This window comes from Bos javanicus, chromosome X (assembly GCF_032452875.1).
Source record: "Bos javanicus breed banteng chromosome X, ARS-OSU_banteng_1.0, whole genome shotgun sequence".
Lineage (NCBI taxonomy): Eukaryota > Metazoa > Chordata > Mammalia > Artiodactyla > Bovidae > Bos > Bos javanicus.
Genome location: NC_083897.1, coordinates 119,008,832 through 119,026,498, shown reverse-complemented (window position 1 = coordinate 119,026,498; position 17,667 = coordinate 119,008,832). Strand labels below are relative to the sequence as shown.

At 44.4% G+C, this 17,667-nt stretch overlaps 1 protein-coding gene across 1 annotated transcript; it reads left to right on the top strand.

Annotated features, from left to right (window-relative positions):
* The first annotated feature begins 697 nt into the window (after positions 1–697).
* Positions 698–17,296, top strand: LOC133242672 (melanoma-associated antigen B10-like). Its single transcript, XM_061408822.1, has 4 exons — positions 698–1,049; positions 2,609–2,732; positions 2,844–3,613; positions 15,742–17,296. The coding sequence occupies exons 2-4, from the start codon at positions 2,658–2,660 to the stop codon at positions 16,901–16,903; spliced, it is 2,007 nt and encodes a 668-aa protein (XP_061264806.1). The 5' UTR covers positions 698–1,049; positions 2,609–2,657; the 3' UTR covers positions 16,904–17,296.
* Positions 17,297–17,667: the final 371 nt, after the last annotated feature.

Below are 17,667 nucleotides of genomic sequence, written 5' to 3'. Positions count from 1 at the left end.
CTGCCATCAGCCCTGAAAGGATTCAAGCAGGAATCATCTAATGTAGCAACCTCCAAGAACCTTAAAATTCCCTCTGAGGGGACTGAGGTGGGTGAGGGCGGTGGGACCAGGGTATCAACTCAAACCAGCAAAGGGACGGGAAAGTAAAGGCGAGGACCCTGGGCAAGGTCTGAGGGAACCACCAGCCCGGAACTTAGAGGACCTCGCAGAGCCCGGTCCCTTCTGTCTCCAGCTGGCGGGGAGCCCAGGTGGGGCAAGAATTTGACCTAGGACCACTTCCGCCCGTGTTGTCTGAGGGGCCCATTCGTTGAGTCCAGGGAGAAGTTCCAGGCTCTGCCGGGGATTACGGTAAAGCCGTTGGGAGTGAGGGGACCGGTCCATCTAAATTAAACATGTTTTCAAAGAGTTTTGCCCTGTTCTCGGCCCACCCTGGGAGAACATGGGACAGGAATCATCTGGCGGAGGGACCTCTAAATAGCTTTGAAATTTCCCGAGGTGGCAGTGGGGGACGAGGGCACTGAGCAGGGTGTTGGTTTTGGTTCAGAAACAACAGCCGGACCGGTCCCAGGCCCTAACTAAGGAGGTGGGGTGGGGGTTGGGGGGAAGTGGGTGGGCGGGGAGGTGGGGGTAAGGGAAGGTGGGAATGGGCGAGGTAGGCGGGGAGGTGGGAGGGTGGGGAGACGGGGCGGGGGGGGCGGTGAGGGGGCGGTGAGGGGGCGGGGTAAAGGCGCCAACACTGAGCGAGGTCTGAGGAACTACACTCCAGACCACAGTAGGCGTCCTACTAGAGCCTGCGCCTCTCTAGCACTTTAGGCCTGAGAGGTTGCGGCTTCCGGTCATGAGGTGCCTGGCTGCGTGCATCCGGCATCCGGGGGAAGTGAATGCATAAGAAAGGAAGGAAGGCAGCCGCAAGGCAGGAAAGGGAGGAGCTTCCTGGCCTTTCGGCATTTTACGGTGCAGTTGCCGGGTGAGGTCTCCAGAACACCTGCCCCACGACGAAGCGGGCCTCACCAAGCCCCTCCACTGCTGTCAGCCCAGGGCAACCTCGGGTAAGGGGGTGAGGCCGAGGCATACCCTCGCGTGCTCCTCGGGCGGTCTCTGCAAGGCAGAGCCTGGTCCAAGATGGCGGCCACGTGGTCCTTTCAAGGGAGGCAATCCAAGCTTTTCCAACAGTGTCTGTGAGGGCCCCGAGTAAGGACTGCAGGAACCACCTGCCTCTGAACAGTGGGGGTCACAGAGAATCCTATTCAGGCCATTATCCCCGACGGTACCTGGGGCAGGAAAGGGAGGAACTTTCTGGCCCTTCGGCATTTTACGGTGCAGGTGCCGGGTGAGGTCTCCGGAACACCTGCCCCATGACCAAGCGGGCCTCACCAAGCCCCTCCACTGCTGTCAGCCCGGGGCCGCCTCGGGTAAGGGGGTGAGGCCGAGGTATACCCTCGCGTGCTCCTCGGGCGGTCTCTGCAAGGCAGAGCCTGGTCCAAGATGGCGGCCACGTGGTCCTTTCAAGGGAGGCAATTCAAGCTTTTCCAACAGTGTCTGTGAGGGCCCCGAGTAAGGACTGCAGGAACCACCTGCCTCTGAACAGTGGGGGTCACAGAGAATCCTATTCAGGCCATTATCCCCGACGGTACCTGGGGCAGGAAAGGGAGGAACTTTCTGGCCCTTCGGCATTTTACGGTGCAGGTGCCGGGTGAGGTCTCCGGAACACCTGCCCCATGACCAAGCGGGCCTCACCAAGCCCCTCCACTGCTGTCAGCCCGGGGCCGCCTCGGGTAAGGGGGTGAGGCCGAGGTATACCCTCGCGTGCTCCTCGGGCGGTCTCTGCAAGGCAGAGCCTGGTCCAAGATGGCGGCCACGTGGTCCTTTCAAGGGAGGCAATCCAAGCTTTTCCAACAGTGTCTGTGAGGGCCCCGAGTGAGGACTGCAGGAACCACCTGCCTCTGAACAGTGGGGGTCACAGAGAATCCTATCCAGGCCATTATCCCCGACGGTACCTCGGGCAGATGGGTTAGACTGGGGCGTCCCTAACCACCTCCTCAGGCCTTTCAGGGATTTGAGGGTTTGCCTTTGAGTATTGGTCTCATGTCAGCAGAGGGAGGAGTCTCAGGCCCTGCCAGAATCCAAAGTGAGGGCACTGAGCGAGGACTGAGATCCCTAATCACCCAAAGATGGAGAGGGTCCCACAAAGCTCTGCTGGCTCTTTCTTCCCTGTGCATCCCCAGGCAAGGGTAGTCCAATGAAGTTCTGCTCATTTCCACTTCTGGGGTCTCAGAGTGATAAGGAATTTGAAATAAGGGGACAACATCAGACCAGTAGAACACAGGAACGTCAGGTCTTGCCAAAAGTGAAGTGATGACTTTCTGTTCCCTAACTCAGAACAGAGCCACTGTTCTAAGCCCCAGTGAGCCCCAGGTGGATCTGGGAAGTAGGAGCTAAAGCACACCTTGGTTATATCCAGCGAGTCCTCAGGGCAGGGGCAAATGAGAGAATAAGGGGCTCGCAGGACATTGCCCTCAAGGAAACTTGTAGACCCGGCCTTCAGTAGAGGCCTAGACGGTATCTATCTACCTGTTGACGTGGCCCAGCAATCTCATCTTTCCTTTAGGTCACTGAGTCACCTGCCCACTTGCCTGCTGCCTTCGTTGGAAGTCATCATGCCTCGGGGTAAGAATAGTAAGCATCGTGCCCGTGAGAGACGCCACCAGGCCCAAGTTGAGCCCCAGAATCTGGTAGGTGCTCAGGCCATTGTGGGAGTGGGAGAAGAGTTCCCTTCCTCTTTATCCTCTTGCAAAGCTATTTCCTAAAGTTCACTTATTGCTTGGTCATATTGCAATCCACAGGGTCTTCAGAGAGCCACAAGTACTTCCACTGAGTCCATCCAAAGAGGCAATATAGATGAGAAGGTTGTTATAATGGTGTATTATCTGCTGTATAAGTATAATATGAAAGAGTTTATTAGCAAGGCAGAAATGCTGAGAGAAGTGATCCAGATGTATAGGAATCACTACCTTGAGATCCTGCAGAGAGCTGCTGAGCACATGGAGATGATCTTTGGCCTTGACCTGAAGGAAGTGGATCCCTACCGGCACATCTACATCCTTGTCAACAAAATGGAAGTAAGCTGCGATGCAAGGCTGCTGAATCGGATCGAGATTCCCAAGACAGGCCTGCTGATGGCTGTTCTGGGTGTGATCTTCATGCATGGCAATTGTGTTAGTGAGGAGCGAGTCTGGCAAACCCTGAATGTGATGGGGTTATTTAGCGGGAGGAAGCACTTCATTTTTGGGGAGCCTAAGAAGCTCATTACCAAAGATTTAGTGCAGCAGAAGTACCTAGTGTACCGCCAGGTGGCCAATAGTGATCCTCCATGCTATGAGTTCCTGTGGGGCTCAAGAGCCCACGCCGAAACCACCAAGATGAAAGTGCTAGAGTTTACAGCTAAGATTCATAATATGGTCCCCACTGCCTTCCCATCCTTGTATGAGGAGGCTTTGAGAGATGAGGAAGAGAGAGCCCAAGCAAGAGCTTTAGCCAAGGCTCGTGTTGCTGCCCTGGCCAAGGCCCGCTCCAGTGCCATAGCCAAAAGTTCCTCCCGCTCCAAGAGAGTTTGAGGCAGATTCCTTACTTTGTTGTTAAAAAGAAGTTCACGTTCTAAGTAGTAGAAGGTTGGGGCGGGGCTGCAGACAATACTGTGCATAACATATTTGTGTTTTTGTGTTCTATGCAGTATCTTGGAAAGTTTTAAAAATATTGTTCCTTTTAATAGAAGATTTAAGTAGCTTTGTAATCCAGATTTCTGAGTGATATTGTTCAAACACTGATGCTATGGGTGAGATCTAAGAGTAAGAGTTTTATTATTTTGTATAACTGGAAAAGTTCTACCTTAGTAATTTGGAATATGATAACATGGCAATGGATGAAGCATTACTTCGGAAATATGAAAAACTCAGCATTGTAATAGTTGTGGTCAAGAAATTAATAAAGATAAAAATTCTTGGTTTCATTTATTACTTTTAGTTTGTTGTTTCATAAGATGATATATATATATATAGAGAGAGAGAGAGAGAGAAAGCTGGATATATTTAGCTTATTCAAGAACGTAGCAGAAATAATATTGTAATAAATAGACTTCTTTTTCAGTGGCCCATTTTTTTGTCTCCAACAATAATTAGACATCTAATCTTTGCAAAGCTCCCTGTTAGTATGGGGAATACTAAGGTGAACAAGAACCATTCCTTCTTATAGAATTTTAAAGTCTTGGAGCAGCTATGTTGTAAGGAATATTGTAAGATATCCCCTACAACTAAAAGGACAAGTCAAAAGATGGTGTGAGGACCTGGGGGTTTTAATCATGAGTAGTCTAAATACCCTGTGGCAAAGGGGTTTGAGACCTTGGGAAACTGCAAGTCCTTCAGTGGGAGGTAATTTTAATTAAGCTGGGTGGTGGGTCACGTGAGTCTGAGTGGTAGGCAGAGACTAAAATCTCAGATGCTCTGTCTCAGATTAAAAGACTAAAGCCTGGAATAGAAAGCTGCTTTTAGCACTTACTTCAAGATCATGTACAAAGCAGAGCAATCTTCACCTGGGGCAGGAATGGAAGAGGTCCGGTGTTCTTTTTCCAGTGTGGGAGAACACAGTCCACAAAATAGGTGATTTGTGTATATTATAACAACTGTGTTACTTATATGAGGTGGGGCTTCCCTGGTGACTCAGATGGTAAAGAATCTGCCTGCAATGCAGGAGACTCGGGTTTGATCCCTGGGTGACGAAGATTCCCTGGAGAAGGGCATGGCTACCCACTCCAGTATGCCTGGAGAATCCCATGGACAAAGGAGCCTGGTGGGCTATAGTCCCTGGGGTCACAAAGAGTCGGATATGACTTAGTGACTGAGCATGCATGCATAGTGGGTTTAGTGGTTTTATATGAGGTGGGATGCTCTGAAGCCACTGTGCTGGCAGTCTTTGCCCTGGGCTGGGAGAGACATAGTCCATCCAATAAATGGACATTTTAATTAAGTTCTCTGGAATGTAATTTGGTAAACTCTTTAAGAACTAGATTTGTGATGGAGGTAAAATAATTGCAAAGACAAGTATCTGGGATGGAAGGGAAGATACAAGGGAGGGATGGAAATAAACTCTGACACAAATTCCAGGAGTTTTGAGTTGTATCAAACTGGGTAGAATCACCCACACCAGAAATAAATAGCCTAAGAAAAATTATATAGCAAGTAACTTAGTTTAACATGCTAGACAACATATTGGCTGATTTCTTGTGCCATATCCTAGAGAGCTACAAATTCTATGTTATTTCCTGGATTTAAGAAAAAAACGGGGGGTCTGTAGGTTTTAGGGGGAAAATAACTACAGTAATAACTAAAATTTAGCAAAATCCAATCAATGCATGCCAGATACTGTGCCAGTGTCTTATATAAGTCACATTCCAATATTCCTATTTACATGAATGTATGTGAACCAAGAGCAAGAAGACTACTTATCAAATCCATTTCACAGATGAAGAATCTAAGGCTCACAGAATTTTGCTATTTTCTTCAGTTCACCTGGCATGTAAGTGACAGAGCTGGGACTAGCACCCTGATCTGAATTCCTCTACAGCCTACACTGTTCCACCACTCACAACCTGAGGCCAACTTCCTATCTTTTAATTCATGTCTCTTCTCATTGCTGTATGGTATCTCCTGGGAAATACAAAAAGACATGGTACCAGATCCAGCCCTTTCCAAATGACATGACGCTTCCCGAGTTTTCCCCAGTGTACGCTTATGTCCGTATCTGGATCCTGACCTACTGTCTAGCTCTCCCCTGCTTCCTTTTGTAAGGCTGTACTCTGCTCCCAGTGGAACAGAAAGCCCAGAATCACCCACCTTTCCCCTGATTTAGAGCATTCCAACTCCGTGCAGACATCCCCTATCTGTCCCATCCTCAGCATGGAATCTCTCCGAAAGCGGCAGCCCCAAGCACTATTGTTAAGCGTGGAGGTGAAGTTTAGAAGTCTGCTCATCTGCTCTGGGTGCTTCCACCATACTCAAAGTTTTTTCTCCAAATTGGCTTATGAGTAGATTAGGCACAGGATCTTCTGGTTCTTCCAGAGACAGTAAAGGACAAAAGCCTGGTGCACTGCAGTCCATGAGGTTGCAAAGAGTCAGACACAACTTAGACTAAACAACAAAAATAAGGTTTTAGAAGGCAGATGAGGTTAGAAAAAACACAGAATTTAATCTACTGACTCATTTGAGACTGGCCACTGAATCTGCACACTGATGAGTAAGCTTAACTAACTGGCCAAGAACCAAAGCCTCCCTTATAAGTGGTGGATGAAGGACCAAGGAAGTCACTGTGTCACAACCATCTGCAGAGACTGGATTCTAACAGACCCTGTAGCCCTTCCAGGAGGTTATGCTAGTATTCCACAAATTGCCACAGATTTAGCAGTCAACAACAAGACACATTTATGATCTCACATGTCTGTGAGTGAGAAATCCAAGTTGCTTCTGCTGGTTTCTCTGTTCTGGGTTTCACAAGGCCCAAGTTAAGCTTTCAGCTGCCAGACCGCTCCTTAAGTGTTCTGGGAAGAATTTCCTTCCAAAACCATTCAGGTTTTGGCAGAATCTAGTTCTTTGTGATAATAATACCAAGGCCCTATTTCCTTGCTGACTATTAGCTGGACCTGCCATAGTTTCTCCAGGCCTCTCCCCAGTCCTCACATGTGGGCCCATATATTTTGAGTCAGCAATTAAACTGAATCCTTCTCATGCTTGGCATTTCTCTAACTTCCCTGTCTGCTGCATCTCTCTTCTGCAGCAAGCCAGAGAAAGTTCTCTGCTTGTTAGGTGTCATGTTATTAGATTTGGTCCATCCAGGTAATCCAGTATCTTTATTTGAAAGTTGGTTGCATAACCTTACCAAATCTGCAAAGTGCCTTTGGCCATGTAACATAACATATTCACAGGTTTCAGAGATAAGGGTATGGGCATCTTCATGGAGTAATTATTCAGTCTACCAAAAATGCAGAAAGTGTCTCCCCAGGAGACATGCCACCTTTCAGAAGAAAAAAGAAAAAAAAAAAATACCATAATTTTCCTGACTCTTGTCTGTATCTGCCTCAGAGGAAAACCCTGGTTTTCCACTGTGCCTAAAGACACCTGTACAAGCGTTCAGGCATGTTCATCAGGTGATGGGCAGCAGAGGCTCACTAGTTGTGATTTTTGACCATGCAGCAAAAGGAAGAAGAGAAGTCTCAGTGGATTGAGACTACTCTAAAAGTAAGTGCAGAATGGTACTATTTAGTGACCAAAGGTGACCCTTCCCTGCTAAGATTTACAGTGTCATTTAGAAAATTGGGAGAAGGTGATGACAGAGGATGAGATGGTTGGATGGCATCATCGACTTGATGGACATGAGTTTGAATAAACTCTGGGAATTGGTGATGGACAGGGAATCCTGGAGTGTTGCAGTCCATGGGGTCATAAAGAGTCATACACAACTGAGAGACTGAATTGAACTGAACTGTATCTGAAAACATCTGTCACATAGTGGGCACTAGAAAAAGTTGGAGTGCTTCAAGGCAATTTTTGCTTTCTCAGAAACTTCTCCAAGAATGAAGAGGGCTTTTATATACAAATTGTAAGTGTACTTTACTGATAATCTCCTACTCGGTTTGTGGAGAGACTATAACGTGCTCATCACATTTGTCTTGCTCTGCTCCCTGGACACATGGGGACACTGAATTGTCCAGTCCACTTGTGTTAGAAAGGGTTTTGTGATTACCCTTGCCACTGACATATGAACAGAAAGATGTTTGTTCTTTTCAGATCAAGGCATTTGACAGTGTGCTACCTCGATGCTTTCTGTTCAATTCAGCAGCAAACATGCAAAGTCTGTGTTGAGATATGGATCTGCATGGTGGAAGCAGCCTAGATCCTTGGGTTACCTGACAGCAGAGACACTGGCTAACTCAAGGCAAGCTTTATGTATAGGACAGAGAAACTTTTGTAGTGTTGTAATTCAGGTTTCAGGCTTCTTCCTACATTCCTGCTAGCTGATACCACATGAATAACATACACTACTATTTCTGTTGCCTGTCTTATTTAAATATACTAATTACAATAGAAATAGTGCATATGTTCTTGATGTTAAAAATTTTTGAAAAATATGGATAAATCCGAATCCCATTCTTTATTTCAATCTCTAAAATTCAGTCTTATGCAGAAGTAACCCTAATTTTTAAATGTTGTATTTACATTAAAATATATTCTGGGCTTTTTTCTTACATAGTATAAAGTAGGAAAATTCAATGTGAGTTTTTAACATGCATGGCTAATAATGTATGTATTATTTTGCTACTCATCCTTGTCACTTAATGAAATGAGTGCAGGATCTTTCCATGAAAGCAGGGATAGATCTATCTCACTCTTCTACTTCCAAAAATTCTAAAGTGTGTATGTGCCATAATTGACCATTCTCCTTCTGATGGGCGCATATGTTGTTTTCCATTTATTGCTATAATTAATAGAACTGATACCAGCATCATTAAATATAAGTTATTGGGCAAATGTGGCTATTTTCTTATAGGAAAGACATAGAAATAAACATTGGATTGAGGTAGAAATACTGTGTTGATTGTAAGTTTTTATGAATATCACTGCTATTCTGTTTAAATAATATGTACCAATGTATACTCTCACATATTAATGTATGTGAGTATCATAAACTCACAGGCATTTTATTCAATCAATTTTAAACATAGGTCAATCTTTTATGTGAATATATATCCTCAATGTTATTTTGTATTTCCATTTTCTAATTATTTTTTGAAAACTATCACTCATTAATAAATTCCTCATCCCTACAAAGCAGGATTTTTGCAAAGTATATTGAGTACTGGGCTATCTCTGGGTGTGTGTTTTTAAATTCTTTGTCATTAAGATTCTTTCCAATTACTTTAAGAAGCAAGGATCTGGTTAGAATGACTAGATCCCTGAGAAGAGTCTAGACAGGATATCTTCAACTAGTAATGCCAAGAAGGCATGGTGGGTAAAGAAATTTCCAGAGTCCATGAGAAGGGTGACATACTAAACCAAGTCCTGATAGCCCAGGGCAGGCTGGCAGTCAGAGTTCTGAATTCGGAGTTCAGCACATAGTGGTAAAGGGAACAAAAGGAGAGAACATGTGGAACCTTGGAGGGTCGTGGACAACTTCTGCGAAAAGGCTTGGAAAATCTATGAATCATTATCAGCTTAAAGTTTTAGAGCAATCTGAGTGGGAAGATCTACTGGTTGAAATGACTAGAGATATGCCTGATACCCCTCCCTACCTTAGAATCCTCCTTGCTCACCATCAGGCAGAGTACAGCTAGCTCCCCTGTGCCATTCAGTGATACTATTAACGAATATTGAGAGATACTGAGAGACGTACCCCTTATCACTCCTTTGGTGGTTCTGTGCATCCTGGCCAGTGTACCAGAACTGATAGCTGTCTTCATGCCTGATGACAAAAGCCATTTTCTCTGTGTACAGAGCCCTTGCAGCACTGAAGCTGGAGCTAGAACATTAAAAAATAATCTAGATGCTATCCCCACCTTGGGCTTCCCTGGTGGTTCAGACAGTAGAAAAGCTGCCTGCAATGTAGGAGACTTAAGTTTGATTGCTGGGTTGGGAACATCCCCTGGAGAAGGGAATGGCTACCCACTCCAATATTCTTACCTGGAGAATTCCATGGACAGAGAAGCCTGGCAGGCTGCAGTCCATGGGGGGTCACAAAGAGTCGGACACAATTCAATGACTAACACTTACCTACTTACTTATCCTTACCTTAGACTGCCTCCCTGGGCTCCTGAGTTCTTTGCAGCTGTAACGCAGATATCTGTTCAGTGGTCTGTTGCCACCAGATACTCTCTGGGGTAGACATATGGCCCTTGGTGTATAAACATTTTACAGATTGGGTAGAGAGAATCATTGCAAATAATGCAGATTGAAACTTTGGGATTGACATGTCTGTACATGCTCAGTCATGTCTGACTCTTTGAGACCCTATGGACAGTAACCCACCAGGCTCCTCTGTCCATGGGATTTCCCAGGCAAGAATACTGGAGTAAGTAGCCATTTCCTTCTCCAGGCGGTCTTCCTGACCCAGGGATCGAAACTGCATCTCCTGCATTGGCAGACAGATTCCCAGGTGGCTCAGTGGTAAAGAACTGGCCTGCCAGTACAGGAGTAGCAAGAGACACAAGTTTGATCCCTGGGTCAGGAAGATCCCGTAGAGTAGGAAATGGCAACTCACTCTAATATTCTTGACTGGAAAATTTCATGGACACAGGGAGCCTGGTGGGCTACAGTCCATGGGGTTGCGAAGAGTCGAAGACAACTGAGCACATGGACAGGCGCATGCACACACACACACCTGGGAAGCTCACTGAACCTATTGATACTTTATTAGTAGCAAAAGTCCATACCTCATTCAGTTTTCCTTCATTTTTTCCCCTAATGTCCTTTTTCTGGCCCAATATCCCATCAACAATAGTACATTGCATTTAGACATAACTTCTCCTAGGCTCCTCTAGACGTGACAGTTTATCATATTTTCCTTATTTTTGATGACCTTGACAGTGTATTTTTAAGAAGGTCCTACTTTTGGTATGTCTTTGATATTTTTCTCATGATTAGACTGGCATTATGGGTCCTGATGAGGAAGGCCTCAGGAATAAACTGTCATTTTCATCATATCAAGGATACATTATCAACATGACTTAACAACTGATGATCTCACCTTGTTCACCTACCTAAGGTAGTGTTTGTCAAATTTCTCTACTGTATAATTACTCTTTCACTCTCCTTTCCATACAGTACTCTTAAATCACTATGTTCAGCCGACGCTTAAGGGGTGGGGGGTTATGCCCCTCTCCTTGAAAGTGGAATAGCTATATAAATTGTTTGGTATTATTCTCTACATAAGATGTTTCTATTCTCTCTGATTTATTTATTCAGTCACTTATTTATGGCAATATAAACTCGTGGATATTTATTTTATATTTTGGGTTATAATCCAATATTAGGTTTGTTTTCCTGCTCATGTTGTTCCATTGCTATTAGTCTTTTTGCTTCTAAGCCCTCTCAGAAGATACAGCTTAGAAAATGTCTGTAATGTAGCCCATCTATGCACATATATATAATTATTTATATATCTGTCCATCTGTATCTATATTATAATTAATAAACTAATATTAATATAATATTATTAACTAAAGTCAATAGTTTACATTAGGATTCACTCTCTGTATTGTACAGGTCTTAAAGATTTTGACAGATACCAATGATATGTATCCACCATTACAGTATCATACAGAAGAGTTTCACTGTCCTAACATCCCTCATTCTTTGCTTTTTCCTATCAGAGTCTTGATATACAAATGGGTTTCTTGGAGACAGCATACAGTTGAGTCTTTTTTATCTGATTTGAAAATTTCTACCTTTTAACTGGTGTATTTAGAGTATCCACATTTAAAGTGATTATTGATATACTTTTACTAAAACCTACTATTTGTGTAACTGTTTTCTATTTGTTGCATTTGCTCTTTTCTATATCCTTTGTGTGTGTCTGTGTGTGTGTGTTCTCTGGTATTAACTGAGCATTTTATGTGATTTTATTTTAAATAGAATAGTATTCAAATTTATTTAAATTCCTTATCTGGAAATTTCAAATTCTGTAAAGTTAAAACCTAACAAATGTTAACTGGATCAACAGTTACCACTAAACTATCGTGTTTAACTTCTAACTATTGATGATTGTTGATTCTGAGTGTCAGGTATATTGGGTTCATTTTACTCTTCTCTGTGTGGTTGTATATCATTAATAATTTCCCCAGTGAAAATTTTCTTTCTAAATATCATATCTTTATACCACATTTTCTTTCTCCAGTAATCTGTTGATGAGAAATCACTAAACTCATTTTAATAGGTGTGCTGACCTTGATACAGAGACCAGATGATGACATCCCAAGGGAAAAAAAAAATTCACTTGAGCTAATCTCACTTACATAGAGGCATCGACTACAGTAAATAAATTTATGGCATATCTAATATAGAAGTGAATAGAGAGGCTGAGTTCAAGAAATGCAAAGCTATTATAACATTACAAAAAATTGTCAACTGGAATTTTTCGACATTAACAGATTAGAGGATAAACTGCATTGGATCATGTCCAGGGGTGTAGAAAAAGCCTTTGACAAATACTTAACACCACAGTAAAAAACCTTTAGTAAAATAACATTTGAAGAGAATTTTCATTTCCTAAAATCTACAGCAAACTTAGATAAATGTGAAATGTTAGAAGCATCAAAGTCAGAAGAAAGACACAGATGTTATGGTACTATTTCTACTGTTTAAAAGTGGCCTGGAATACATAACTAGAGGAATAAGAATATCAAAATAAATAAGAGGAAGGAATATTGAAAAAAATGAAGTCACTCAGTCATGTCGAATCTTTGCGACCCCATGGTATGTAGCTTGCCAGGCTCCTCCATCCATGGGATTTTCCAGGCAAGAATACTGCAGTGGGTTGCCATTTCCTTCTCCAGTGGATATTCCTGACCCGGGGATCGAACCCAGGTGTCCAACACTGCAGGCAGGCTCTTTACTGTCTGAGCCACCAGTGAATCCCCCAAAATGGAGTTCGTTCTGTGGACCATATGGGGAACTAACCGGCCACTCAGCGTTGAAAAGACAGATAATAAATGGCAACAATATGAGCCTTTAATTAGAAAATCCAAAGGAACCAGTGCACAAAATACTCAAGTGAGTAAGAGACTCCAAAAGCTGTTGTATATAAGATTACTATACCAAAATTAGGAGACTGGCCACACAAAATCAATAGCTAATTAGAATAATTAAATAGAAAATTTAACAGCAGCAGTAATATCCAAAACTTACCTAAAAATAAATTTAACAAAAATGTACACAATTTTTTAGAGGCAACTATAAAAATGTACTGATAGAGAAAAAAAATCCCAAATAAATAAAGAACACTAGGTTTATTCATAGGGGAAAGAATACTGTAAATATGCCAATTCTCCTTAAACTATTTACAAATTTACTACTTGCTCTGGAGGGAATTGTGACCCCCCCCCCCCCTCCCCTAATTCATATGCTGAAGCCCTAACCCACCCTTGTGATTGTATTTGAAAACAGGGTCTTTAAGGAGATTATTAAGGTTAAATGAGGTCATAACAATGGGGCAATAATCCAATTAGGCTGCTGTTCTTAAAGGAAGAGGAAGTGATACTAGATATCACTCTCCCTCTATGTATTTACAGAGAAGAGTCCCTATGTTCAGTTCCAGTTCAGTTCAGTCACTCAGTTGTGTCCAACTCTTGCGACCCCATGGACTGCAGCACGCCAGGCCTCCCTGTCCATCACCAACTCCTGGAGTTCACTCAAACTCATGTCCATTGAGTCAGTGATGCCATCCAACCTGTGAGAACAGCAAAAAGTCAAGAGGAGAGCTCTTACCAGAAACTGAGTCTGCCAGCACTTCTAACTGGAATTACTAGCCTCCAGAGCTGTGAGAAAATAAATTTATGTTATTAAAACACTCAGTCGGTGGTATTTTGTTACAGCAGCCTAAGCATGTTTTTACACTGCTTCATATGTAGCTTCCAAGATGGCAAGCAGACTTGGGCTGCTGTTTCCTAAACTCAATCCTGGAGAAACTATGAAAACCAGAATGAAAAGAACAATACCAGCAACAAAACAACATAAATGAGAAGCCCCTGGGAGAGACTAAGTCTGTGTTGAACTAGAACCTGAGTGTGGGCAGGTGGGGGCATGCCCTGAAGTTGAGACAGGTCTGTAGCCTGCAAGAGAGGCAGACAACAGGATAGGTTGGAGGAAAGATTTTAAGGTTCAGCATGTGGTTTCTTTCACTGTGACTTGGGACCATGGATTTCTACTGCTTCACTGAAGGAACCTGAGGCATCTCCTCAGAGCCCATCTGACAGGGTGGCAACCAAAGTTTGGTGTTGTTTTTAACAGTATGAGTCCAGAGGCTGTGCAGTAACCACCTGAAACCTCTTTAGAGGATGAGGACTGATATTTTTTTAAAAGTTACTATTATGATCAAATATAAAGAATGAATCACACTTAACAAGGGTAGGTATTCTTTCATGAAAAAAATGCATACATACACCCACTTACTAGCAATGTAAATATATTTCTTAGTATGAATGAAAGTCAAAAACTAAAGTGGCCACACTGGACTGTGCAATGTTAGTAATATAAAAGATCTGAGTCTCACAAAATTCTGTAACTTATCCTTAGAAAATAGAACTTCTAGAGTAGACGTTTCCCCAAAGTCTACGTATGGCTGGCGAACAAATGGCTATGGGCCAATGTGCTTTTTCTCTTACGGCCTACTGTGTGTCCTGGGAACCTGCCTTGCACTGCAACTTTCCCGTCTGATATCTAGCCTGAAAGTGAGAGTGAAGTCGCTCAGTCATGTCTGACTCTCTTTGCCACCCCATGGACTGTAGCCTACCAGGCTCCTCCGTCCTTGGGATTCTCCAGGCAAGAATACTGGAGTGGGTTGCCATTTCCTTCTCCAGGAGATCTTCCCAACCCAGGGATTGAACCTGGGTCTCCCGCATTGCAGGCAGATGCCTTACCGTCTGAGCCACCAGGGTATCTAGTCTAGGACTTAGCTATTTTCTGTAAGGTTTGCAGTAGGGAAACAGTTCAGAGTTTTCAGAGAGTTAGTATTACCCAGGAAGCCTTTGAAGAAGCAGCTAAGAGGACACCCTACTCCTGTCTCCACCTTGAGGAATGATGCAAAAATCTCCGCCCCACTCCCACCCCCACATAGAGAGGGACCCGCACACAGCCTCGTTCCTGCTTTCACTCCTGGGAAGCCCAGGGCAGAGCTGTCAGCAGGAGGTACAGGCTGACTTCCACCTCCAGAGTCTCAGGTCTCTGGAGGGGAGAGGCGAGGCTTAGAATTGCGGGAATACGTCTCCCTAGAACAGAGGTGTCATCACAGAACTCCGAGGTGTCATCACAGAACTCCGCTCTGATCTGCCATGCGCAAAGAGGCTCGTGGCATAGCCGTTAGGCCCAACACCCTCTACCTTGAGGTCTCAGGAAGTGAAGCCTTTGATCTGAGGCTAATGGTCTCAGATCAAAAGCGGAAAACATCCCGGACTTTATTTGGAATTAAGGAGAGGAGCCTGAGCAAGGACTAAGGGTACGCTAAACCAGGCACACACACTCACTGTCCCTGTGGTCTCTCCTGGGAGGCCCCGGGTCGGGCTGTCAAACTACGGGAGGGAGGGAGGGCTCTCGGTCTGGTGGAGGGGAGGGGCGGGGCGGAAGTGCTGTGTTGGAGCGGGGGGAGACATGAGTGACAACTGAAAACCCTAATAGTCCAAGACAAAGGGGGTCCCATCAAACCCTGTGCCTGTTGTCAGTTCTGGCAGGCCCCAGCAGGGGTCGCCAGCTAAGGCTTTCCTTCATTTCCTCCTCAGGGACGGGAGGGTCTCAGGGATGGAAGGCCATTTTTGAAAGCAGTTTAGCTTCAGAGCAGCAGAGGGGAGGATGGCCAGGCCCTGCCAACAGTTGACAGGATGATTCTAAATGTGAACTGTGAAGGAGTCTCAGGGGGCAAGCTGATCAGGGAGCCCTGTGGGTTCTAGAGCAGTAACCTCACACAAACCTGCAAAGGTGGTCTTGGTTAAAGCCAGGGAGGAATCTCCCTGTTGAAGGCACTCACAGCATCTCCTCCCTCCTCCAGGTGCCCTCATTGTCTGTCTTCCTGCCCACACTCCTGCCTGCTGTCCCTGATCTGTGTCATCATGCCTCGGGGGCAAAAGAGTAAGCTCCGTGCCCGTGAGAAACGCCAACAGGCCCGGAGTGAGGCTCAGCATCTCCAAGATGCTCAGGCCTCTGCAGTAGAGGAAGAAGACTTCCCCTTTTCCCCTACCCCTCTGCTTAGTGGCAATGTCCAGAGCTCTCCTGCTTCCGGGTCAGGTAGAAAATCCCAGGGGTCTGGAAGATCCCCTTCCACTACCACTACTTCTGCAGGTGCTTCATGCACCAGATCTGATGATGGTGCTAACAGCCAAGATGAAAAACCAAGCACCTCCCAGGCATTACCCAGCACTGAGTTTTCCTGTAGAACGCCTCTAGACGAGAAGGCAATTCTGTTGGTGCAATTTCTGCTGCGCAAGAATAATCTGAGAGAGTCTATTACCAAAGAAGATATGATTAAGCATGTCATTAAAAAGCACAAGAAGCACTTCACTGAGATCCTCAGGAAAGCTTCTGAGCTGATGGTGCTGGCCTTTGGCATTGAGGTGAAGGAAGTCAACCCCACCACTCATTGCTATGCCCTTGTCAGCAAATTTCAGCGCACCAGTGATGGCAGGCTTCGGGGTGAGGAGATCATGCCCAAGACTGGCCTCCTTATGACCATCCTCTGTGTGATCTTCATGAAGGGCAACTGCGCCACTGAGGAGGATGTCTGGGAGGTGCTCAATGTGATGGGGATATATGCTGGAAGGAAGCACTTCATCCATGGGGATCCCAAGAAGCTCATCACCCAAGATCTGGTGCAGGAAAGGTACCTGGAATACCGCCAGGTGCCCAACAGTGATCCTCCACGCTATGAGTTCCTGTGGGGCCCAAGAGCCCATGCGGAAACCAGCAAAATGAAAGTTCTTGAATTCTTGGCCAACATTCATGATACGGTCCCCAGTGCCTTCCCATCCTGGTATGAAGAAGCTTTGAGAGATGAAGAAGAGAGAGCCCGAGCCAGATTTGCAGCCATGCTTCGCACCAGTGCCCTGGCCAATGTGCATTCTGGGGGCAGTGGCCGACACAGCTTCTCTCACCTGCAGTGAAATCTGAAGCATTGTCCTGAAGTAGTGTGGGCACCTGGAGGGATCACACTGCATAGCATATTTGAATAACTTACAGGTTTATGTTTTGTTGTTGAATGTTTTTAAATGTTGCTTAAAAAATGTTTCAAATGTTGTTTTAAAAAAAAAAACTTTAGTTCAGAATCTAAATGTATGAATGATATTGGTTACATACTTAATGCTGTTTATGAAATTTAAGAGTAATAGTTTTGCTATTTTGTTAAATTAAAAAAAAAACCTTCCATCTTTTTTAGTGATCTGGAATAAGAAAAGATAGCATTGGAATAGGCATTTCCTTAGAAATGCAAAAGAAATTAGAGGTAAAATAGTTGGGATCAAAAAAAAAAAATAGAGAAATAAAAGATGGTGAATTCTTGGTTTCCCTTATTCCTTATATTTTCCTGTTTTGTAAAATAAAAGTTATATACCTGAACTTGCTTTGTTTATTCAATAATGTAAGAGAAATAAAATCATACTAAATTGTTCACTGTTGTTTCCCCTTAAACATTAATTGAGCAGTTGCTCTTTGCTCCATGTTAGTATGTATGGAGGTGGGGGGATTAAGAAAAAGAAGGCTGAGCCTTTCCCATTTGATTAGAGTCTAGCAGTAGCTATCATATAAGAAAGACCATGAGGTGGGATGCCTCTAAGACAAAAAAGACAAGTGAAAAGAAGGATGATTGGGGTTGGAGGGGAGGGCCAGATGAGAGCACTCAAGGGTAAATGTCCTGAGACAATACAAGCTG

Excerpts from the sequence above, each read along its gene's own strand:
- LOC133242672 (XM_061408822.1), top strand. The coding sequence starts at position 2,658 with ATGCCTCGGGGTAAGAATAGTAAGCATCGTGCCCGTGAGAGACGCCAC. Across the intron at positions 2,733-2,843 it reads AAGTTGAGCCCCAGAATCTG|GGTCTTCAGAGAGCCACAAG; the intron begins GTAGGTGCTCAG and ends TGCAATCCACAG. Across the intron at positions 3,614-15,741 it reads TCCCGCTCCAAGAGAGTTTG|CCAGGGAGGAATCTCCCTGT; the intron begins AGGCAGATTCCT and ends TCTTGGTTAAAG.